This window comes from Aythya marila, assembly GCF_965140915.1.
Source record: "Aythya marila genome assembly, chromosome: 5".
Lineage (NCBI taxonomy): Eukaryota > Metazoa > Chordata > Aves > Anseriformes > Anatidae > Aythya > Aythya marila.
Genome location: NC_139046.1, coordinates 48,546,930 through 48,571,195, shown reverse-complemented (window position 1 = coordinate 48,571,195; position 24,266 = coordinate 48,546,930). Strand labels below are relative to the sequence as shown.

General features: G+C 39.7%; 1 protein-coding gene across 1 annotated transcript in view; it reads right to left on the bottom strand.

Annotated features, from left to right (window-relative positions):
• Nucleotides 1-351: 351 nt before the first annotated feature.
• EHF (ETS homologous factor) overlaps nucleotides 352-24,266 on the bottom strand; it is a 34,544-nt gene continuing 10,629 nt past the window's right edge. The window contains exons 2-9 of the mRNA XM_082761141.1: nucleotides 15,873-15,972; nucleotides 12,961-13,206; nucleotides 12,576-12,635; nucleotides 10,242-10,310; nucleotides 10,082-10,150; nucleotides 6,970-7,029; nucleotides 4,740-4,935; nucleotides 352-3,869 (exon numbers count right to left, since the gene is read on the bottom strand). Of these exons, the coding sequence (XP_082617267.1) occupies nucleotides 3,770-3,869; nucleotides 4,740-4,935; nucleotides 6,970-7,029; nucleotides 10,082-10,150; nucleotides 10,242-10,310; nucleotides 12,576-12,635; nucleotides 12,961-13,206; nucleotides 15,873-15,969 (897 nt within the window). The 5' untranslated portion in view covers nucleotides 15,970-15,972 and the 3' untranslated portion in view covers nucleotides 352-3,769. The remainder of the gene's footprint in view (nucleotides 3,870-4,739; nucleotides 4,936-6,969; nucleotides 7,030-10,081; nucleotides 10,151-10,241; nucleotides 10,311-12,575; nucleotides 12,636-12,960; nucleotides 13,207-15,872; nucleotides 15,973-24,266) is intronic.

Below are 24,266 nucleotides of genomic sequence, written 5' to 3'. Positions count from 1 at the left end.
TTGTGCACGCTTCAAAATACCTTGAAGTTAAATCAGTGCTGAAGTAAGAGCTTTGTGAAGTTCAGTGGCCGAACAAGAAAGGCAGTCTAGTTCTGCCGACATCACCAAGTGTTCCAGCGAGCCCCATGAGATGCGAAACAGGTTTGGAAATCCAGTGTCTCCACAACAGAAGGGCTATGTAGCAGATAAAGTAAATTTAATCTATTGGATTTTGTAGTAGTTACATTATTCCTTCCTCAAATACTTAAATATTCTCCAATATCAAAGCAATTCAATGTAGTCACAATTCCAATCTCAAGATGTAAAAAAGCAAAGATAAACATTCACCAGAAAATTTGTCGAGTTGTTTATTTGAATTTATATCATATCCACAAAAATAGAAACAGTCTTTAGAACCATTCTGTGATACATAGTCTCCAAGCTGAGATTTATAATGCCAATAGTGAAATATCTAATGCGTTTTTTTTTCTTTTCCACACATGTACATTGAGGATGCTGTGAGAAGCAAGCAGGAATTATGCAATTTGCTGCAGAAAGAAAGACGAAAATGTAACTAAACATTTTAATGTCTCTGTAGTTCACCAGCCTACATACAGTTTTTCAGGATGTTTTCAGAGTAAGTTGCTCTAACTTTGTGCAGAAAATATAGTTTGAGGGTGCTCATGCCAACACCTCTGACATCGTGATTTCAATGTAACTATATAAATATAATATACTTTCCTATCTAGAGCTTTATACATATGAAAAATTATGGTACAATAAAAATCTATACACATGGTGCTACCAGTTCAGCAGCTGCTAACTTAAAGGATACATCTAAAAATATGATTGCTCAGCTTCTGAAATACAAAATAAAAGAGCAATCAGAAATGCTTTTTGTTTAAATAGTAATTTACATAAACATTCATCTCTTCATTTTCTCCATTTGCTTAGACCTGGTAAAAAGATTCCCTTTGGTTGTTTTCATCTGTCCTTGGCAAGAACTGTAGATTTGAACAGTCCTTTGTGTTTGTCTTAGGCGATGGTTAATATATTTGTGAAACAGAGTAAATGTTGGCTGGTTTCTATTCCAACTTTTTGTGCTATTGTAATGCTGAATGACAAGTGCCTAGTCTGAAAAGTTCCGCAGAATGGGAATATAAACTTTCACGATTTCTACTTGCTGAAAGATATGACAGTGAAAGACTGGCATTTATAGTGCACCCCAGCGTAAATCGTTTTCTGGATTTATACAGTGGGCTTTTAAACTAAGCATTATATATTCAAAGCCTTTACAAGCAGGTTTAGCTGCTGCTCAGTAACAAAAGGGTGACATGTCTATATCACAAGTTCATTTTATTTCCCAGGAACTTTGTTGAGAGTTCTGGTATAAAGCAGTTTTATGAAGGTATTATAATCAGTTGCTGTAAGATGTGCATTAACCTAAGTCCAACAGTATTGCTACTGCCAACAACTACTTCTCTTTGCTTCCAGAGCAAGAAAGGGTAAAATCTGGGTGCCAATGGATTTGTGATGGTGCCACTGATTTCAGATTTTTCACCCAAGGTGTGGATTGGAGTGTGTGGGGGTGAAGTGCATGGAGCAAAGGGCTGCAAATAACTGCAGGATTGGGGGAAGGAATGGTCTTTGGAGCAAAGTGAAGGTGCTTCATCTGGTGGCCTGGTTCTTGTTATATGAACTACAAAAAGATAGTAAATGGAGTGGAATGTAGCCAATCAAGCTGAAAAAAAGGAAATTAGTGAGTTGCACAAAAGCAAGCAAAGCTAGCACAGTCAGTCCAAAAGAAAAGAAAAAAAAAAAAAAAGGAGAGAGAGATACACTGAGAGAAAAAAAAAATGCTTTGAAGTACAGAGGTTTATTACTTGATTTGTAAATAAGACAAACCTCTCTCCACCCAGGTTATGAAAAGTAAAAATTGTCATGTACAGGTAATTGATGGTGACAGCTTTGGCATACACAGTGTAGGAGGTGGTGTTATTGTTTGACATGCCCTACATGTGTAGATAACAAGTTAGGCTGTCATGTTTGCCTACAAATTGTTGCTAAGCACACTTGATGCCCTTTATATTGATACTTCTCTTGTCTCTTGGTTTCATCTCTATTTGCTTTTAAGACAAACAAAAAATGGAATAGCCTACAACCTCCGGCTGCACCTTGCTACATTTCAAGCTAATTTGGATTCAAATCCAGGGGATGCCCGAGGAAATGGATATTGGGTGGATTTAATTTTTTTTTTCCTGGTCTTCTCAGCCCCCAAATTGACATTGCTTTCCAAATTCCCCATCCCTGAAAGAGAATTGGAATCAATCTTGGTTTCACCTCTGTTAACATCACCAAGAAAATCCTGTTTCTCAACTCCCACATCTCACGTACTCAGTGACCTGGTGAAGTGCTGCCTCCTCTAGTTTTTATTTCCCTGTGTTCTGCCTGTGCTTGGTGCCAGCAGGAAGCATTTGTGTCTTGGAGAAAGAAAAAGCTGCCAATGAATGTTGTCTCCGTATAGCACTGCTAGAGACGAGCCCAAAACACTGACCCAGATCTGAAGGTCTCAGTGTCTTTATGCTGGTGGGTTTTTCTGCAACTAAGAATTCCAAGCAAATCACACAAATACAAATGCAAAGAGTTAGACGTGAGAAAAGCAAAGAAAACTCATATTTTACATGCAATGGAGCTTCGCATTTTTCAAGTGTTTTTTGAAAATAAGTATCCAAATGAGACTTGACCTGCCAGGAGGACCATATGATTTGTAGGAATTGGGGAGACTTCTCCCTTGTGCCATGGGATTAATATATGTTCTGCTTGACCACCTCCTCACTGCTTTATGTGGCATGGATTTGATTGATTTAATTAGGAATATAAGGGGATGTGGGGAGGGGAATATTATTATTTCAGCTGAGAAACTGGTACCTTTTGGTAACTTTGCCCAGTCAGAAAACAATCTTCCTTTAATGGCTTTTGGTCCCTGAGATTGACTCTCTTCCTGCAGTTCACCTCAAAGATGTCGGTTAAAAACAAATAGCCCTTTTCCTGGAAGGAGCTGAATGCCCTTTGGAGGTTAGGGAGGATACTCAGTACCAGGCAAGGTCAGGTCCTAAACTTCTGCCTACAAAAGAAGGTCCCAGTGGTGGAGGTAGTATGGGTTCTTCAAATAGATGCTCACAGCCACGTTGCAGAGCCACTGCCCTCTGTGGCTGGGATAAGCTAGCTGAAAGGGAACCCACCGTCTGATTTAACAAAAGCAACTGGAAGCCAGCAAAGTATTAAAACACTCAGAAATTGGAGGAGGGAAGGAACAAGTGATAATGGCCAATGAAAGCTATAAACCAGCTGATTATGGAACAAGACTACTTGGCTCAGAGATGCTTTACTGTTTCCTCCACTTACAGTTGCCTTCCAAAGTGGATTTTCGTACTCCCTAAATGCCCTAGTATTTTGCTCCTTCCCTTTCTTTGCGTGACTCACAGCATTGTCATAAATCACATTATGCCTGTATGATTTAACAAAAAAAAAAAAAAAAGAGAAAAACTTCACAAGAAGGGAAAAATAATCATAATTCTATAATGTTATCTTATATCACAGAAAACTGTGTACATTTTTTCCCCATACAGGACATACTTCAAATAAAATAATTTTAACACCAATAATGATAATGTTCCTTCTTCCCGACAGAAGTAGAATTGTTTTTTCACCCCCGTTTGGTACATAAATATAAGAAAATAGTCTTTGAATATTTACATCCAGGTGTTTCAAATGTTATTTCTTGACATATTTAATTCTCATTTTCTCTCCAGCCGCGGGCATTCTTTCCAAATTTATATACTAATCTGCGACCATCCACACGCTCCAAGATTTCTCTTTTATAATAATATCTGTTAAAAGAAAAGCATAAAAAAGATTTAAGACTAAATTATTTTAAAGTTCCTGAAGACCACTGTCAAATTGGGAATTCCAAAGCTATCTGAAAAGTCTTTGTTTTCTTTTGATATAAATTACACCTATGATTAATCTCTCTGAAAGTTAGGGAAGAAAAAATCATTGTGCCTTCTTTTTATTATTTTTACTTTACGTTATCTTATTAATTTGAATTTCACCTTTTTCAAAGTATAAAGTATTGCTGTATTTATTACACACTCTCATGAGATTTCTTTCTTTTTTTTTTTTTTTTTTTAAATCTAAATAAACCAGCACCTGACAACAGACTAGGAAAGAATCTAAGCTTCCATTTTAAAATACATTTTGAACATCCATAGATTATGGGGAATTCTGAAAATGTTAAAGCAAAAGACAAAGAAAATCCTAACAGAGGATTTGTAAACCAATTTTAAGATAATAGGTAGGGGGATGCCTAAGTTATAAACTGCTGAAAACAAAAACAAGAACAAAAAAACAAGCTCTCTGCAATTTAAGCATTCCCAGTTCAGTCATATGTGAACTTCAGCTTACTATAGCCATATTTCCTTCCTATGGTCAACTACTTTTATTGGTTATTTGTGTGGACAGAAAAAGAAAATATATTTATAAAATATATTGTAAATATTATATATCTACTATAGTATACAGAAAAAGGAGGAGAAAGAGAAGACAAAGAAGAATGTAATGTTGTTACAAACTGTAAATTAGTGGGAGAGACTTGGTTGTTGCAAAAACAAATTACAATTCAATTTAAAAAGTCAAACAGCTTCTCCCTTCAGGTAGTTTCTTTACGTGCCCCAGCTTTCTATGGCATCTTCTCAGCTCACCTCATAGCCCGGCTGAGTTTCTCATAAGTCATGCTGCTGTTGTTTTTCTTCTTCCCCCAGAGCTGAGCCACAGCTTCGGATTTTAAAAATCTGAAGACGCCTTCTGACCGGTCTTCCCACTTGATTAATCCTGGGTTTTTCTCAGGATTGAGAAGAATATCTCGAATAAATTCCCAGAGATGAGTTCCTCGAGGGTCTGAAAGAGGAAGGGGACAGGAGGAAGGATTTTAAGGAGCTCTCCAGGCTATGGTCTTCCTCATGCCATTTAATCACAGCATGTCATCTACAGACAATGACCACGCGGTGGGGACAGGCCATATCTCCTGGAGCACAGGATCACCACCTCAGAGATATACAGGTAGTAACGCTGACAGCCTTTACACTGAGGCTGGAGGTAAATGTCAGCTTTTGGCGGTCTGAGCCCCATGGCAGGCAGGAGGATGGAAGCCCCAGCAACCAGGGGAAGCAAAATACAAACCACCCACCGCTTCCTCCTGCCTTTGCACTGCTTATGCCCTGAAGAGAACACATTTAAGTCTTCCCCTCATCTTGCTTGCCCATTTTGCTGATATTCTTCTACAGCATGGCATGTAACCTGCTATTGTCACGCAGTACGTGAAAAGAGCCAGGATAACTGTAAAGTGGGCACTGAAGCTCCAGGCATTTAAAACAGACAGGGAGAAGGCAAAGGAAATTAAATGCTGTTCCACATCAACAAGTATTTGGTGTCAAGTATCTTACATAGACTTCAAGTAGTAAGAAAGTTTACAGTGGTTAGAGGGATAGTGACAAAACTAGCTAGCCAAAATTGTATGGGAAAACAGCATAATAAAGTTCGACTGCAATAGCAGAAAAGACAAAAAGATTTCCAAATTCAATACGTAGGCCTCCCAGGTTAAGCACAAATCTACCCCACAGTATCGTAGAGATGGCACTAGAAAGCCCACGTCAAAAAGAAGAATTAAATAAATCCAATTAGTGAGACATTGTAGTTTATGAATGAAGAATAACAAACACGGTGACTACATGGACCAGAAAAATAGCAGTCCTTTGGTCTGCCTTCAACCCATGCAAAGGTTTAGACCAAATTTAGAAAGAGACAACCTCGTCAAAGATTTGACAGTAAACAGAAACTGGTTTACAGGCTAACATGGGTAGAGTTCAGTCAACTAATCCCGTGTTTTTCTTTGGAACGGTAATTGTTTTGTAGAACCAACAAAATGTGGTGGATCTAGTCTATCTGGACATCAACAATATACATGATAGATTGTGATATGAAGCACCACCGAAGAAACTGGAAATGTAGGGGATTAGCTCTACATGGCAAGGTGACCTTCTGTGCATGCCAAGGCTGTCAAGGGGTTCTTCTCAGGGCTGTCTTTGGAACAGTCCTATCTAATCCTTTCATTAGCAACCCTGATAAACAAACAAACGCACAAAACAAAAAGCCTGCATGCAGATAAAAGTTCAGGCGTTCTGAATGGGCAAAGTCACAGAGCAGGGTAAGAAGAGGAGTCACGAGGAGACAGAATCTGGAGACTGCACTGAAACAGAATGAAATTGAATACTGCAACACACAGCAGAGGACCAACATTAACGTGTTCTATTATAAATACAGAAAAACAGGATGCAAGAGACATACACAAGATATTTTCAGCATAAAAATCCCAGTAAAACGCATTAACAGAACTGTGTACAGAAATCACAACTATGTTAATCTGTCTTCAGATTGAGGTTGAATCAAAACTAGCATTAAAAGAGGATGAGGCGAATGGGAAGACTGCCATAACAGAAGAACAGGTGGCAGGAATTGTGGGAGGGGGCATGTGTTTGCTTGTGATGCTGTGCATGAGAAACTCTGGGAGGAGATGCTGAACGGGGTCTCTGGCACTGCTCCATATTTTTTTTACTCCTTTTCACCAGCCCAGCTCAACACAGTGCAGAGGAAACTGAACTCTGGTTGTTTCCCCGTAAGCCCTCACTGATAAAAACATTTTGAACACTGCAACATTACTGTGTCAAAAATAATGTAAGCAAACAGCACCAGCAACAGTCAGATCCTTGAAGGATTCAATCACAGTAACCATCTAACCAGTTCTGCTTTCAAAATGAACTCAGAATGCTTCCTTTTCCCTCCCAAAGGGGATTTACTCTTAATGTGTTTTTTTTTCCTTCAATCAAACAACATTTATGACTATGGACATTATAACCATTATAACCATGGACTTACTGTGCTTCTTGGTGTGGGACTTTGGGGTATGATCTTGTGTTTTTTTCACATCTGAAGAATCTGCAGAGAAGGAAAATGAAGCCTATTTGTAAATTTGATTAAAGGTTTTCCATTGACTAGCAGGTTGAAAGAAATAAAACCACAAAAAAGAATGAATATCTCTTTTAAAGATAATCACTTTTCAGAAGGCAATCTAAGGGAGGAGGAAAGGGGGGGAGTGTTGTTTTCTGTACTGTATGGTAATCAGCACACTTCACAAAGAGACCATTGATGAATAAAGAATGAATGCAGAGGTAAACATTTGGCTTTTGAAACCTAAATTAGATTAACAAATACCTCACCCCATGCTATGTGTGAGAGAGAGAAAAATAAGAGGATCACGTCTATAAAAGGAATCCTGAATTGTCCCATTATGTCTCAGTCTTTGCAGAAGCATGTATCTTTGGGGGCTTATTTGTTTCTGACGAGATGATCTAATGCGAAATGTATGCGCCGGTACCAGTGCACAGAACACCCACCTGACTAAAGCATAATGACCTGGCAAAGCGCGGGTGTCTGGGGGGGAGAAGGGGGGGAGCGGGTCTGCGCTGGTAGGAGGTTTTGGCAGCTGGACGTGCATATATTGTTCCGTGGCTCCGAGCCACAGAAACAAGCCATTTCTCATCGATGGTACTTTATCACCTGCAGCCAGCCCGAGGAGGAATCAGATTTCTGGCACAAGTGTTTCTTCAGAAACGAAGAAAAAGAAAAGTTCCGCCTGTTCCTCGCTGTCATCCGCCTGGCACCCCGCACGTTCAACCCTCCCGGCCTTGATCTGCCACAGCCTGACTGCCGTCGCCGCTCACAAAGAGCTTTCACCTGATCCTGTGGGATCATCCCAAGAGGGAGCCCCTCCTGTGTTTGCTTTTCGGCGTGCTTCGTGCCCGAATTCCATAAAGCAAAGCTTAAGGTCCCACGCATGTTTTCCCAGCTTCTATGAATGCACGATTATCATACTTTTCATGGAAACCGGGCATTTGCATGTGCAAATGACTCACAGGAAATATTCATTTGCATAGAAACTTGTCGGATTTGCACAAGCAACTGCAATAACTGCATGTGAAAAGGTAGATGCAAAGCTATTCACACACTCGCTTTATTCATACATAACTGGATACATAAACTGAGCAGGTCAGAGAGGATAAGTCTAACCTCCGCTGTTCTGAGCCTGACATAATTACGGTCCTTGACCCCCTCGCAGCAAATGCGCTCTGAGTCATTTTGCCTTCCCACTCTCAAAGAGCAGGAACCAGCCTGAGCCTCACTCAGCTTGGGGGGAAAAAGTAAAATGAGGCTTATTTCACTGCCTTTCCTCAGATTACGATTCCCCCGATGTTATTAAAAGCCTGTGGGAACTCCCAGTGAGGACAGCAGGACCAGGCTCTTTATTTGCCCTCTTATTTAAATACTTCTCATTTTAAGATCCCACAGTTCACTCGCGAATGTTTGTTATGCTCTGTTTAGCCGGAGATTTATTCTTGGAAATTCAGCTGCCTTCTGCCTTGCTGGTGATTTATTCTGGATTTCAGCTGTGTAAATAGCCTCCTGCTCTGCCTCCGCTCTTACATGGAGACCGGTTTCAAACATGCCATGTTAGGAGGCCGAGGCCTGACAGATGAAAAGAGTTACGATGCAGTTTCAACAAAGCTGTCTTGCAAAACTTGTGACAAAAGGTTGCAGGGTATTTGCATATGATTCAGGAATGAGCCATTTCTTTACGGGATATACAAATTTAGTTTTTACAGGAGGCTGTGCCCTTGGCGTGCCACCCTAGCTTTAGGCTCAAGCAGTCAGCGGGTAAACACTCTGCGCCAGGAGCTTGACAGGTCCCCAGTCCCGCCAGAGAGCTCCGAAATCCTGGCAGCCATCTTATGAGAGTGGGTGGAGGCGATGGAGAAAACAAACAGAGTGGTTTTTTTTGGGGGGTTGATTTTTTTTTTCTTTTTTTCTTTGTAAGGCTTGGTGGTTTTCTTTTTCAGGTTAAGTTTTCTCTCTTTGGTTTTATTTATTGCCAAGTGCATTAGTTTAAACTGTATGTCCCCATGGCAGGCCTGGCTGTGCTGGGAGGCCAGGACACAGCGAACACACAGGCACAGGGGCTGCCCCTGCTGCCTGCATGCAGCCCGCGGTGCCTTGCAGAGGCAGTGCCTGCGAGGCTGCATCCTCAGCTGCACGCTCTCCCTCCTCACCGTCCTGTGATTTCCACTACTTTATCCTCCAGGACTATGTGCTCGAATGCCTCCTAAGAGGGACTTGCCTTTCCTCGCCCTGTTCTCACTCCCCCACGATCTCCGCTTCCCTCTTTTCCTACTGCCTCCCTCACTCACCTCCATCCCCACTGCCTGCCCCAGGACATCGCCTGCAGAGCACCCCGACGCGTGTGCCCTGCCCGCGCTTTCACTGGGCACTACATCAAATGGGTTTGCTCTTTCCCTTGCCCTTTAGCAGGCAGATTGTATCTCCGCTGTGGCCTCGTGGGAGCACTGTGGAGGGATGAAAACAGCACACGGTGTCTGCCCGGGGACAGGCACGAAGCTGTTCTCAGCAGAAACAGGTTGAGCTGGGAGCTATCGGGAAGCCCTTCTGCTGGTGCAGGTGGGTAGGCTGCTCTGTGCCTGCTCTGCTGTGCCCATGGGCTGCCCCTCAACCTGGCTCCGAACCTGGTCACCTACTCGACATGCATCCCCAGCTCCGTAGGCAACTGCAGCCACTCCCGGGGTGAATATGACTTGTATTTGCCCTTATTCAGCTACCCCACGGAAAAGCGTGACTGAGCTGGAACATCTTGTCTCTCTGATACTAACATCTTCCCCTTTGACTCAGTCACTTTAAAAGATATATGGAGGTTGAAGATTGTTTGATCTTCTTTGTCTTGAGAGAGGGAAGACAGAAGCACTTCTTTAAAGCAACTATTGTAATAATGAGAGCTAAAAGAGTTGTCAGAATCAGTACTGCTTGGTATAAAATGACTGGAGGCTCAGATTCAATCCTGCAACAGAAGACCACGGAAACTATTATACGTCGGTAGCTCTGGGACAAGCGACAAACAACGATATAATTACAAGTTCCTTACCAGGAGGCTGGTGACTAGGTGTCGTCATGGAGATCTGAGCACGACAGAATGTTTTACTGTCCAATAGCTCTGGGAATTAAAAAGAAGACATTTAAAGTAATATCTTCTGACAACAGTAAAGTTGCCTCAGAAATGCATGAAGTACTGTGATGTTAGTTACCTACTGTGCTACCATAGCCACTGTCATACAGGTAATTCTCTTCTTTCCAGGACACCATTAACGATGGATCTGAAGGTAAAGGACAACAAGGAAAATCACATCTCTAAAAGAACGTCTTTCAGCGTAGGGGTAAATTTGAGCACTGACAGACAGAAGGGTGAAAAATGTAAGAGAAAAAAAAAAAAAAAAAGAATAGCGAAGGGAACTGAGAAGTGAAGGGGCTAAGTGGGAAATTGTTTCCTTTCACTCAAGTTATGGATAGGGTTTTGCATACTCAGGCAAATATACTTACACAAAGTGCTGACTTTTAATAATAATGCAGCAGGCTTTTCCTTTTCCTGGCTAAGATATCATTTATGCCTGCCCTTGAAGGAATTTTCCTATGCCAGATCAACTGTAATTCTACCCAATCCAGTCCTGAAGTCTCAGCCCCTGGTGATTATGACAGTGCTTTGGTGTCATGGAAATGAAAGTGCTCCCAAATATCTAGTAGAACAGGAGAATGCTTGTAATGACTATTTATTTCTATAATTGTAGAACTCGAAAGTCCCCTCTGAGACAGAGCTTCATGTGTAAGCACATAGTCAGAAACATCAAAGCATAATCCTAGATGTAGGGCCATTTTATTTCAGGCATGTCAAGTCCCCATCCTTAACCTAAAAGCCACCTTTATGATTAAAGAGGAATACTTTTTATTGACCTTCTGGTCAGATGGATCAATATAAACAGAACAGAAGTATTGTCTTTATAACCTGTATAGTGAGCAGGAAATTAGTATTTTTTACAGTGCATTTTTGAGGTTAGAAACTTAAAAAAGTTCTTTTTCTTTTAAGTCCAGATTCAGAAAGGATGAAATGTAACGTTCAAATCTGGGGTTTACTTCTTCTTTTCATGTTCATATACATGAAATTAAAAAAAAAAAAAAAGAGTTATAGCTAAATCATCATGGTTGGCTGAGTTACCACTTATGACATAGGAATTTAGCAGGCATGCTAAGTAATAGCTGCATGTTTGGGCACCCAGAGCTTGTGTTCCTACAATAGCACACACCCTTTGCTTGTTTGGACACCTGATCTGCCCAATGTTGCCTCTGAAAACAGGCCTTAGCCAGCCGGAACATGGGCAAACAGCTTGTCTTCACGTTTCAGCCTTTTTTAGTACCCAAGTGGCAGGCTTCCCCTCTAAACTGCCAGCCCTGTCCACACCAGTCCACACTGCCCCACCACCAGGCACGGCAGACGGCACAACGAGTCAGTCCTGGGCTTTGACCTTTCCAGGACGTGCAGCAGAGGTACTTTGCTCAGCCCTGTATATCTCTAGTGTGAAGGGAGACTAACATTATACCAGGATCTCATAAATCAGGACTTAAAGGATTACTATATTTTTCTTATATGGAAAGCATCAAGGCTGCTGCATGCACGCCAACCATACCACATGGGCATAGGCAGGGAGGGGGCTGCAGATTGCAGTGCTTGCTCGCTGCAAGGAGAAGGTGAAGTGTCCCTGACTGGAGAGGCTGGGCTCCTGTGGATTACCTAAATGTATTGGCTGGCAGTATTTGTTGCAGTCCTCACATGCTACAATCTGTATTTGTTCCCCCAGGAGGTATTAAAACACAGCTCATGAACACATCCACACACAATGAGGCTGGGACCAGTGGGACAGGGAGTGTTCAGATATGGACAGGGGTGTTCTCAGAAAGGAACTGGCAAAATAATTGTGCCCAAAGAGCACTGTGCCAAGCTGAAGCTCTTTTCTTGGTGAAGCAAAGTCCTGGCAGGAAACAGATCTATCTATGAACACACCGGAAAAGAGACTGCCATGTGAAAAATTGGTCAAAGACTTGGTCAAACTAAAATACTACCTGAATTTCAGTGTCACTGAAACTCGAAGAAATTGAAATGTAACATTTTTTTTACTCAGAATTGTTTGGTTTGGAAATTTCTTCATGTTTCAAAGCATTAACATCACAACAAATATTTTTTCTCTTTAAACAAACAAACAAACAAACACGACAATACTGTGATAAGAATTGTTTTGAAATCTGCTGAATGAAGCAAATAATGAAGTTATCTATACAGCTGTGTTTGCTGACTACTGCAAACTGTACTAACTCTGAACATTACTATAGACTGCTGATATTGTAGAAGTCTAGAAAAGTGGCCACATGCAAAGATATGGTGATACTATTGAAGCTTCAACAAGTGGACATTGACTGATATTTGTGTTACTTCTTTTATTCTGCATGAAACACTTTCCACTGCAATTAAACCTGTTTTGATTTTACTGAAATGGATAAGTTCCCCTTTTTGCCACTATACAACAGCTACTCACCTGTTTGTTCTGTCTTGACAATGACATTATGTGGTTGGTACATGTCACTTCCACACTGACCTGCAAGAAAGCATACAGCAGATATGAAAGCTGTATGAGAGTGAGCACGGAAGAATCAAAGATACAGCTCCAAGCACGAACTGCTTCAGTTGAGCCAGAGAGCTAATTTTGGTGTGGGGTACATACCCTTTCCCCTGGTCCTTCTGCCTTATGTCACGTAAAAGTGATATAGTAATAGAGTCAACTAGGTATAAGCAGTATAGCAAACACAGCAAATGAGTTTTGCCAGGTAGGCTTCAGGATAACATAAGAGGCTTCTGAAGATCCCAGAATTCAGACAACTGTACGTGCATCTCTGTCCCCGTGTAGCCTAACATCTATTTACCATTCCATTTTAGGTGCTGAAGGTTGCTGTAGAGCAGCTGCCCTGCTGTCCCAGCTGCCTGAGTGAATTCCTGCAGACTCATGCTGCACAGATGTTCCCCGTTGATATCAAATTCTTGGAAGGGTATGCAGTTGGCATCCAGTTGGTTGGTATCAAGGAGATGCTGCAACCACTCCCAGACCTGAAACTTGGTCCAGTACTGCGGGTGTATTTCGTGCCACTGGGTTCCATAGAAACTGCTGGACACTGGAAAAGAAAACGGGTATTAAACATCTCTGTTAGCATCATGGGATTATGCTGAAGATGGGAAAGGTATACAACTAAATTTCATGCCCTGGAAGTCCATAGATTTAGATTCTTTTTTCAGTCCTTAACACTAGCTCAGTAGCTATTACTGGAAAAATTAATTAAATTTGTTTTTGGTCTCAGTTTTCCAATTTAAAGTGGGAATTATTACTTTACACCTCTCTTGAGAAGTTGAGTGAGTAGGAAAGAATTTAATAATGTTGGCTAAATACACCAGTATTTATTTCTTCAGTGTATGATACCTTGCAGAAGTACTGTCACAAAGGTGTGTTGATCTGTGTGTAGGAAAAGTGTTTTAGTGCATCAAAAAATGAAGAAAAAAACTTCTAAAATCTACATAAGGTACAGTGGAAATTTTGTTTGTACAAGGACTGAATATGAACTGTGTGTTTCAGCCAAAGAACAGTAAAATAACAAGGCACTCTTATATTGTTCCAAAGTACAAATCTATCAGTATGGCTTGCAGCTTCATGGCAGAGCCGGACTTCTAACAAATGCATGTTATCTTTGTAGTCAGGTAAGATGATTTCTGAATATAATTGCAAAACTCATTTTTAATTAAGGGAACAGCCTAATTTTCTTTTTAGGATGTCTGAATCTTTTCTTAGCCTATCTTTCAAACTGCTCAGTTGTATGTCGCTGCATGACAATAATTTATGTGTTCAAATGAAAGAAAAAGTATGTAGGGACAGGATAATTACATAAGATAAGATAAGATGTAAGATATACAAAGGCAGGACTGCCTTGATCTGGCCTCACAGAAGGGTTGGCAAAAGGAGTTCAGTGCAATTTATTCTTTGGGAAACGAGGACAGTAGAGTATGCCAGGCAGAGACAGCAGCATGATAAAATGCTCACAAGAGCAAGAAGGTGCATTTAAGGATGAGGGAATGACAAATTGCAGAGGTGGCTGAATTATGGGAAAAAGAAAGACTGCCGTGGCCTAGCTCTGCAGTAGCCCCACTCCAGGACATCTTCTCTTTGCGGCACTGATCTGTTCCTTCACAGTCTCCTCCAAGAAGATCACTCACATAGCTCTGAGAAATACCGACAACAGAGGGTATGGCTAGAAGACCACAAGCAACAGAACTGGCATGTTTTAGGAAATCACTTCACCTCAGGGAGACCTCGGGACTCTTCGGTTGAGATACAGTGAATAGTGCTAGCTCATGTGTGAACATAAAAACCCTCAGAGTTGCTTAGGTTCCAACATTGGCCAACAAGGTCTGCGTCAGTAGCTTAGAGAGAGTTTGCAAGACTGTTGCTCATCCTGCTATTGAAGGATTTGGGAAATGAGTGCAGAAATGATTAAGACTCTGATATGTCAGAGAATAAAGATTTGAAGGAGCCAACAAATATTCCCTGAAAAGGAGGTTGATTTTATTCCCATCACTTTCAGAGGCCTCTAGACTCCTAATGTAAGTGGAGGGTCTTTAGTGAGAGGAAGAAGTAGCTTGGTAAAAGGACTGTACAGGCCGGTGTGTTCAGTTTCCTGTGACTCTAAAACACATGTCAATTCTGAGAATTCACTCGGGTCTGGGATTCACTACACACTGAGATCCCTGAACATGAACCCATCACCTTCACAAAATCCAGTGCAAACTGAAACTCAGGACTTTTTCTATGAACCTGTTACAGGCAGGCTGGTACATTTAATAAGCATACACTTACGTATTCCTGGGTATTTAGAAATTACACATTTAAAAAAAAAAAAAAACAACAAGTGTTTCACTGAATGGGAACTTTCATTGTAAGTTTTGTTGTAGCTTCCTGTGGTTCAGAAGGACAACTGCAGTATGTGTTTGCTTGGATTTTAAGGTTTACCTATCGATTGAAAAACACTATTTTGAATGATGAAAATAATTTAAAAATTATGTCAAATACTGTATATTGATCTATATGTCTATGTCTATATTTTCATACTGAGAATATATATCTGTATAGATATATTGAAAAAAAACAGTAAAATAAATTTCACCCCGAGTCACACCTTGTAAGTTAATTTAGGTGCAAAAGTCATCACTAGCTGTTAGGCATTAGAAGGCATATATGGGATTAAAGAGATGGTTCTGTGCATAACAAAGAAGTTCTCAGATCACAAGCTATCTAGTGCCCTAATGCCAGTCTAATCAGATAGCTATCTAGTAATTTGAGCTGAAAAAGTAAATACTGTAAGGGAGCAAAAAGACTACTCCCCTGCAAAGCCGGAGGGATGATTAGTACTGAAAAGTAATGTTGGTTCAGAGAGGGCATGAGGGGTAAATATAAGAGAAAAAAATCTGGACTGAGGAGAGGGAACTTTTGGCACTTTCATCATCTCTACATTCATCTTTAAAAAAAGGAGCAGTAATGAAATGAACCATTAACTGGTCATATTCAGAAACTTCAGTGTTGCAGGTTCAGCTTTTACAAATAAAGTAACAAATATAAATTTTCCTACCAGAAGTGAAACTCCAGTAAATTAGTATCACTGAAAAATAATACTTGCGCATATTTAAAGGTATAGCAGTCTCTTCCACCCCGATCATCCTCCTGTCCCCTCTATCCTCCCTATCCTCCCCCCCCTAAAAAAAAAGGCATAGCTCAGAGCTGTTGAATTCCTCCTACCATTGCATGTGGAATATCCGTCTGTCCAGGAAGGCTGCTGGTGGAGTAGGTTGCTGCTGGAATTGATACTCATTCTGCCAGCTCCTTCCAAAATCATGATCTGTAAGTGAATCGAACAGCTTGCTTAGTGAGCAGTGTCTAGTCCAAAAGGTAAATGGCAAAAAAAAAAAAAATCCACTGAAGGTGAAGTGAGCAGGCCAATTCTATTTGTAGAAGATACAATTGAAATCAAGAACATGTTGCCACAACCCCTTTCCAGCTGCCACAAAATCTCCTTATGATAAACATTACCATGTTTGATTTGCATATGCAAGAAGCAAGTTTCTACAGCTGCCCATCCATAAATGAATAATCCGTAATCAGAAATGAAGCCGAATGAAAAGACAGGGCTCCTGACAGAGCAATACAGGAAAACTGCCAAGCTTTGAGAAGTGAAATACAAAGTTGTTTGACTATTTTTTTTTTTCACTTAAAGAGAAATTTGGTTTAAATATGGTTTTCTTTTTTTCTTTTTATTTTCTTTTAGGAAATAGAAAAGAGTTTTCAATATTTTTTAATTTTGCAAATTAAACTATACAGTTGACAACAATTAATGTTTAGAAACTCCTTCACACAGAGGGACCAGTATGTCAATCCTACAAGGAGGTAACATTACAAGGAATATCTTCTTGACTGACCCGGTTTATTATCTGATCCATGTCAGCAGTGCCCCTAATCCATTCTCAATGACAGATGTCACATTTCACACATCTCAAACCACCAAAAAATTGTACCGTCAAAGATCTTGTAAAGGAGAAAAATTTGACAAAACCTTTCCTTTCTACTTATGTTGGCTTTAGTAACATGAGTAAAGCTGTCCTTAATTTTGGTTAGACATTTTTGTGCAAAACCATTTATATGGTATTTTAGAAAAATTTCACATTTATCGTACACTGAATCGTTTCAGTGAATGTATACAAAATTCCCCAATTGCAGGTATTCTTGACATTTCTTATTAGCTTTCAATGGTTTAAAGTTGCCAAGTTTAAAAATATACATTATAACCATACAGTACCGACATTTTCCAAGAGTTTAGGAAACTAATTTGTTAAATATTATAAAGGTTTCGGATCATTACTTTTATATAAGTACACAGAAAACAAATCATTGTTCAAAAATCTTCTAAATCGAAAGCGACGGAGTCTGTAAAAATGAAACTTTAGACCTTAAGAGAGCGTTTGAATGCAGCTGGACTTAACTTTGGAATTAAAAAGAGGCTGAAATAAAAAATGGACTTGTGAAAGTCAAAGATGGTGGTCTTGGCCTTTTACCCATCAAGGCTGATTTGATCAAGGCTAATTAGAAAACTCCCATTGAGAGCACAGCCAGAACCACACAAGCTCATACCAACAACATTTTTGGTAGAAAAAAAAGAAGTCATTAGGAACAGTTACAGCCTTGGTTTTAAAGAACTGCCTGGAAAAGGTATGGGTTGGCATATTCCTCCATCATTTTCAGTACATTATGCAATTCTTTAAAGTTACAAATACACATTTTAAGGAGAGTCTTTCTCTTTCTCTTCCCCCCACCCCTCTACATATATATATATATATTTAGAAAGAGGGAGAGAGAGGTTGTTGAGAATTACTTAAAAATCCAAAGTCTTAGGAATTATGCCACAGGGAATGGTCCTTTATGGTATAACCTAGTTCAGTGCCTTTTTTGTAGCTATACAGAATGGCAAAATCAAGCCGTGGATGTTTTAACAATCGCTTTTCACTCCAGCAAATCTGGAATTCAGTATCCATCAGCTGGGAGAATTTCATTTCTCATAGCAGATATATGGGGGTACAAAATGTCAGCAATGAAGTGATACCCATAGTCACTCTATGGCCAAATAAGTGACGATGGCAATATCAGTCAATCAGCTTATGCGAGTTAGAAGAGAAGATATTTTTTTAGCCCCATGTTAAAGCTACGTGACTTGATATTTTGAGGGAAAAAGTGCTAGGAAGCATTTCAGTTTCTTACACTGATTATAAAGATGATCAGGATAAAACAAGAATGTAGTTTATCTCATATAGTTGATATAGAAAAGCTCTTAAAAAGTAATGTGTGTTTGACAGTCAATATACACCTCTGAGCAGGCATAGTCTGAATGATATATCAAATTATTTCTTTCATTAACTTGTTTTTTAATTATTTAAGATGTAATGATGTTCATTAGATTCTGAGTGACTGAAGTATTAATGTTAAAAAAAAAAACAACAACTTTATTACAGTATCAAATAGAGAAGAGGTAGAACAGCAGGTATTCTGGGAAAACTGTAATACTTGAGGGTCAGCAAAACTCTCTTTGGAACGTAATTTGATAAGTTCTCTTGTTTGAAAAGGAAACTACAGTTGGTAATGAACACTGAATTTCAACCTGCTGATCTAAAGTCACATTTTCAGAAGAGAACACAGATTTACAGGTACTGCGTTATGTCATTTTTGTCCAGTTTCTGCAATTTATGGAATTCTACATAATTTTCATGCCTGATACTTGTGCAAATAAAAACATGTCTGGCAAAATGTATGCTTATGAACTGAAATAATTTCCATGATCAAGCTACTGTGTATCTTTGTTTTCAAAATTCAGTTCAGGTAAACTCTTGTTTTATTTTCTTCCTAATCAGATGAATTTCCAAAGCACAATATCGTATGACACTTCAGCTCAGTGACTAAATCTACGGACAGTTCAATATACCAAAAATTGAGTCTTGCAGTTTCTCCCCTTCATCAGTGACCAGAACCAATGCACTTTAGAGAGCTGAGTAGATACACTCTGAAAGCTTTTTCCCTAGATTCTGATTTCAGTTATGTTCTCTTTAAATCTTACTCCCCCCATCACAGTGTAGCAGGTAATTTCTCGTCACAGTATTCCTAAACAACACTAATAGTATTTTCAGACAATATGTGTGGAATTTGCTTTACAAATTAATCAATCAATAAAACCCTTTTTTGAAAGCTATACAAGTTACTTCAACCAGAATAATTTAATTATCTTCCCACATTACCTGGGGGAAAAATTATTCATGAAAGAAAGAATTCACGATATGATAGTAACCACTGGGACAGGATTCGATTCAGCTTTAACCCAAACTTTCCCAAAGTTATTGGTATTATTCAAGGTACTGGTTGTATTTTTTGTGATTTGAAAATTGTCGGGTCACCTCCCATACCTTAATGCAAGAGTGTTGCTTATTTGGAAATCACTTCTAGCACTTTGTTCAGGATGAATATAATGCCCCACTCATGTAACTTCCATGGCTTTGCTTGGAAGTGTGCATACCAAGCTCAAAAATGTTTTCCCCATGAAAATCAAATAGTGATTTTCTTCATTTCATCCTGTACGTGCCTTTCTTTGATACAAGTTCATGACAGATTTATGCTTATAGCAGTGTCTCATCCCATACTTGGAAAGATTTTGAGTCAGGATATTGGAAGGGGTGTGCTCTTCATTAGTTTAGGGCCAAATCCTCAAATCTCCCTTGTGTACAGACAAACCTGGTTAAAGGGTGTGAAGCCTCAAGGGGAAGGACACATAATATGTTCAGTTTTCTTTTAATCATATGCCATGTATCAAAGTGAACGGTGGAACTAATGAAGCCTGGTTTCCTATGAATGTGTATCTTGTGGTTGGATTCTCTAGTGTCTAGTAAGATGTGAGCACTGATTGAAGTTTTTCCCACGGTTGGGGCATTCATAATATCCCGTTCTCTCAAAGGAGCGAGCTCAAGCTTCACTCCTTCTTTCAGACGGAGTATTAATAGATTTTCCTCCTCTACTTGGCAGTCTGTTTTCATTAATCCTGTAAGAACTTCATATCTTTGAGACTTCTACCCCATATCAAATTTAATTAAAATTGGCGATGGGACTCGAAGATTGTTACAGGCCAAATGCAAAAGCCAACACGCAGACAGAATAACCACAAAAGCCTCATTTCCTCAGGAAACCATGCTAAACAGGGATTCTAGCTGAGATGAGATTTTAGAAAACAACATTTAGATCTTAGGATCTGTCTCTCTACTGACTAAGACGTGGTACATTAAAAATGAAAGCACATATGAAATACTGTGTGCGTATACACAAATACCTATTTATATACACATATTTACACACATACACCCTTGTGTGTATCTGCACACACATTTCCATTCTTTTCTACTGAAGAGGTGCCACCTTTGGCACCCCTTATGTCTTAAAACACTACCAGGAACACTGCACAGTTATGAGAGGAAGCACATAACACTTTACTCAATCAGCGAGGTTAAATATAGCTGTGTGCTGGTGTTCAGCAGCATTCTTTCCAGAGAGAGTCCTGCTAGAGGGCATGAGTACATCCAGAAGAAAAAAAAAAAAAAAAAAAAGATCTTTCGCCTACATTCAATATATCAGATGGTATTCAAAGCCCAAACCCTGAAGGCCTCCCTTAGCTAAAGCTCTTGCTGGAGTCAGGAGGAGCTCTGACCGAGCCACAACCCAGTGACTTGGCAGTAACAGCAGCTCACTTGCTCTGTTCTTCTCGTCTGTCTTGACCGCCTGACCACTCTGAGTAAACGGCGGTAACGGAAAGAGCAAGGAGCCATGGCCTGGCAATGGAGCAAATCCAGAAAAGCATATTTACAAGTCCTTGAACCTTGAACACTGCATAGTGCACTCTATGCAAATTATTTTATTGCACTACAGGTGTGCTCTGAAGGTAAATTACTCTGATCCCCTTTTCCACATTCACCCCCAATGAATCTTAACATCCAGATAATGAATTTCTCCTTTCTTTGAACCCAAATCTTTCAAGAACAGCGTGTATTCAATGACAGGAAAATGCTCAACACTGCCTGAAAGGAGAATGAGCAGTGCAGAGAAAATGAGTGAATCCTAAAGTACTACAACCAGAGTGATTGCTATGACATTGATTTCTACAGTTGCTTACATTACAAGGCTGAACTGAACTAAGGGTCTCATTAATTACAAATATGAGGGGGTGTGGAGCCCATAGGGGAAGGAGGCATACAGCTTTCTGGTTTGTAAATCTACGTACTCTATGCAAAAGGGAAAAAAAAAAAAGTCTAAGGCAAAACTGACTGAAACTATTAAACTATGACTCCACCCGTAAGCTATGCAAAGTCTAAGAGTGACTTCTAGCTGAGACAAGCTCAGTGCAGCTCCTCCTGGCGTGTCCAAAAGGGTGGATCTCTCTTGGCGCATTTACCTATGGGATCCTTCCCCATTTTTTCCCCTTTTACCATCATGGCTGAACTTCAAATGTAGATTTCACCTGGGCCTATTTGCTTTGAAGTATGTTATGTACACAGTGAAGACACAATCCCTGCTTTTCAGGGCTTGGAGTTTATGGAACAAGTATCTACAGAGTATGTTAAATATTTTAGATCATTACTGCACCTTGGATTACAGTCAAGCACTTAAACAGCAATCTAAAATAAATGATACCGGGTAATAACTGCAGCTGCAGAGGAACAGAATCTGGATTTTAATCTTTTTCTTGAAAACTCAAAAGGCGACAGTGGGCTGAGCTTTCAAGACATCGGAAACAAAGGAGATGCGCAATAAAGCAGGTGGACCTGCTTTGCACATATGGTTACTTCAGAAACACAACTGCATTGTACTTGTAATGTATAAGATCAATTAGCTGCTTTGCATGCCAACCACCTATTTTACATCTCCAGTAGTAGCAAGGGCAGGCACAAACTGAATACATGAATGTTGACAGCGTGTTTGCATGTTACTATGAGCTTTGGGTCTCCTGTTTTTATCCTCTCCTTTACTGTGCACTACTACCAGGGTACCTGTGTTTAGTTCTGAGATGCTGTGCATATAAATACGGTTAGGGCCTACCCTAAGATTGCCCTGTGGTCTCTGTCTGTTTGCAAAGGTCTCATGTTCATCCTTGGTGTCTATGCCAGACTCCCAGATAAGATACATCTCTGCCAGAGCTCAGTTGCAGATGACCTTTTCTGCAGCTTTTTAGGATCTCTCCAGACCACACAGATTCACACACAAGCATCACATGCTTCCTTGTTTCCATCCCTTTGCTTTAGCACACAAAAGGCTGATTCCCAGCAGGGATCCACTTCACAACAAAAACTCAGCTGAGGACCACTTTGCTGTGATTTGCAAGGTGCCCTTCAGATGACAGCCTATGCAGCTTGTCCAAGCTGACAATAATCTCAAGACTCACCACTAATGTCAATGCAAACATACCCCATGAAAAAATTGTTTCCAAACTATTTGAAAGCTTTGAAGAAAACTCCAGTGAAGAACTACTATGATCACGCTCAGTATTTGTTGTATAACATACTCGGTGTTTGATGCATTTCATTTTCAGTCCATCACAGGCACCCTTAGGCCACAGTAACAAAATGTGTTTACTGAATCACATTGTGAGTGTAAAGTTCAAGGAATCGTTTTTATAAGAAAATTTTCTAGATAATCTCCGAAACTCTTTGTATTCCAGATTCTGGTTTAGGACTTTGGGGCCAAGTTTTTTTCCTTCCTACACCCCTCTGAACTATGCATTCCTACGCTTCTGTATTTCTGGTGTGTACAGCTGTGGTTTATATGCATAAAACCACCTTTGCATGTGCAAAATTGGCTCTTGGTGAGCTTTCAGAGAATACATTGAGACCTTGATCATTTGCTGTTGTGGGCTTTTGGAAAGGAAGAGTTGGGTTTATTCTTTTGTTTTCTTTGAACCTGGTATATTAAATGTATACATAAAGGTAAACTGAAAGACCAGAAAAAGGAAGATGAATAGAAGAGAAGCTTTTAGCATTTACCTATGTTACAGATAGAATCACGATAAACCAAATCAAATAAAGCTTGGTTGGAATCTTTTATTACTAAAGATCTGATTTTCATGATGCACTACAAGGCAACTTTTGTATGAGATATGTGGTGGTTGTTTTAACATGTTCATATGGATGCTTCAAAATCTTGCATATATATTTTAACTAAAGAGAAGGTTGAGTAGGAAAGCTAGGATCTAGATCTATATCTGAGCTACCCCTCCGCTCCGGGGTTTGGGTTTGGTTCTTATCTCTCTTTTACAATGTAATTTAAAGACAAAACCATAGTTCAGTTTCCTTTTTGAGCGAGAACAAAGTTCACTTTATGAATGCAAAAACAAAAATTTACTTGATTATATGCAAAGTCTCACAGGTTATTTTTTCTCTGTCCCCATTTTTTTTCATAATCCACAATCTTAATATGAACTGGCTTCAATTTTCAAGGTACTAGTTAGTATAATGAAAATAAAAGAGAGGATTTCAACACAGGTTTTGTTTGTTTGTTTGTTTTTCTAAATCAGAAGCAAACAGAAGGCCAACTGCAAGCAGAGTCCTCAAGGCACAGATGTGCCTTACACTGCTAACTGCCAAAGGTTGGCACTTTTGCAAATTTTACCCACAGTTATGTTACCTCAGCAGAGGAAAACAGTGAACCGGAACCTGCCTCTTAACAAGGATCCTGTGTTTGGGATCCATGCTTCCTTTTCACATCACAGGCTAGATGTGTCTCTTCATGCCATACCGCTAGTTTTCGAATGAGAAAGAAAATAGCATCATTTATTTTGCTGTCAAAAAGCTCATTCTCTCCTTGCAGAAGATCTGTGCACAGATCTGTACATTATTAGTGGAATTGTGGGTCACACAGCTAAATCAAAAGCAAGACAAGAAAAGGTTTTATTTCTTTCAATAAATGCTCATGTCATTTTTGCACGGACATATTCTTAGAATGCTGGAAACAGGTAATATGTTTGAAAACAACTACCAGAAAAAAAAAAAAAAAGCAAAAAAAAAAAGCAAAAAAAAAAAAAGCAAAAAAAAAAAAAGCAGGCTTTTTTTTTTCTCTCTCTCTCTCTCTTTTTTTTTTTTTTCCCTTTGGAGTTGGTGCTGCAAAACATGGCTTTGACCGGCATATGGCACTCCCTTTATTACTGTCTGCATCACTGCAGCAAGTTCATGATAATTTGGGTCAGCCATTTTCTCCTGAGTATTTAGAAGTCATTTGCAATAGATTCATCAGTCTTGCCTCAGGGATACAGAGTCTTGGAAAACACAATAATGGGAAAAACTGCCTTTGCTCTTTATTCTTCTTTCAGCACTTAATACCACACCTCATGGAACAACTCCACACCTCCTTTCATGTCCTTCCTATCTCTCTGGTACATCCTTCCTCGAACCAGGAGCCAGCTCATCTCCCTAATCTCCTTTTACTAAACACCTTTCTTTTGCTTACAATACACTAAATACACAAATGGCCAAAAAGCACTCTAGATGCCCCTGTAGCTTGACAAACTACCTGCCTATAATTAGGCAAGAACCTCATCAGCTAACAAAATACTACCATCGTGTT